Source organism: Buceros rhinoceros, unplaced genomic scaffold (genome assembly GCF_000710305.1).
Source record: "Buceros rhinoceros silvestris isolate BGI_N320 unplaced genomic scaffold, ASM71030v1 scaffold21391, whole genome shotgun sequence".
NCBI classification, from domain to species: domain Eukaryota; kingdom Metazoa; phylum Chordata; class Aves; order Bucerotiformes; family Bucerotidae; genus Buceros; species Buceros rhinoceros.
The window spans coordinates 26,494-27,632 of NW_010395130.1; the positions used below are offsets into that span (position 1 = coordinate 26,494).

General features: G+C 62.0%; 1 protein-coding gene across 2 annotated transcripts in view; it reads left to right on the forward strand.

Moving 5' to 3' along the window:
• The window catches only part of TP73 (tumor protein p73), a 23,027-nt gene extending 22,109 nt beyond the window's left edge, over positions 1–918 (forward strand). For both annotated transcript variants that reach the window (XM_010145456.1, XM_010145457.1), the window contains 2 exons: positions 381–469; positions 790–918. In XM_010145456.1, the coding sequence (XP_010143758.1) occupies positions 381–469; positions 790–918 (218 nt within the window). The remainder of the gene's footprint in view (positions 1–380; positions 470–789) is intronic.
• The last annotated feature ends 221 nt before the right edge of the window (positions 919–1,139 follow it).

Below are 1,139 nucleotides of genomic sequence, written 5' to 3' on the forward strand. Positions count from 1 at the left end.
AGCACCTGCACCCCCCAACGCTCAAAGCCTCGCCGCTGCTTCTGCCTCAGCTCCGTTCCCACTGCACCCGAAGTCACTGCGCTGCAGAGGTTCAGGCTCAAATCCGCATCCAGGCACAATGCTTCGTCCTTTCCAGCTAAACTCGTAAATAGGACCCACCTCCTCGTCCCTCCAGAGCCAAAGCTGCCTGGGCAGGGCTTTCACGTCCAGATCTATTTGATCTTCATTGTTGTTACTAATAAAGGAGACGAGCAGAGCCCAGGGGGGCAGTCAGCACCCTGCATAGCTTGAGCTGGAACCCCGCAGGGAGCCGAGGTGCTGCTGGCTGGGTCCTCCCAAGGACAGCACCCAATGCTCTCCCTCTCCTCTCTCCTCCCCAGCGTTCAAGCAGAGCCCGCAGGGCATCCCGGCACTGGGCACTGGCGTAAAGAAGCGGCGACATGGCGAGGAGGAGATGTATTATGTGCCTGTAAGTGCTGGTGAGCTGCGTTGGGTGAGAGCTTGGCTCAGGACAGTGGTGGCACTGTCCCCTCTCTGAGAAACACCTCGGGGTGGGTTGTGGGGCAGGACGGGGTTGCACGGTCTCCTCCAGGCACGAGGGCTGAGCAGGGACCTGGAGAACAGAGGCAAACACGTGGATGCACATGTCCAAGGGGGTCCTGGGCCCCAGAGCAGTCCCTGGCCACAGTGACACTGCACCTCGTGTGACTGGGTGGAAAAAAGAGCCACGAGGAAGGTGGGAAGTGGGATGGGAACAAAGTGAAGCCCTGGGTTTGTGCCCTCCTCCAGGTGCGAGGCCGGGAGAACTTCGAGATCCTGATGAAGATAAAGGAGAGCCTGGAGCTGGTGGACCTGGTCCCGCAGCAGCTGGTTGAGTCCTACCGGCAGCAGCAGCAGCAGCTCCTGCAGAGGCAGTGAGTACCTCCACACCCCTGAGAGCCCGTGGCAGGGAGGGCCTGGGGAGCAGCCCCAGCCCTGGCTGCGGGAGCCCTCAAGAAGCCCCAGGCTGGTCCGCTGGCTCACGGCACGTCTGCCCAACGCCTGGCACCGAGCGAGGGCTGACAACCGCTGCAGAGCCACTGTTGGTGCAAAGCAGCTCTTCTGTGCCGCAGTCTGCACCGCTGCGGCTGCCTGAAGCC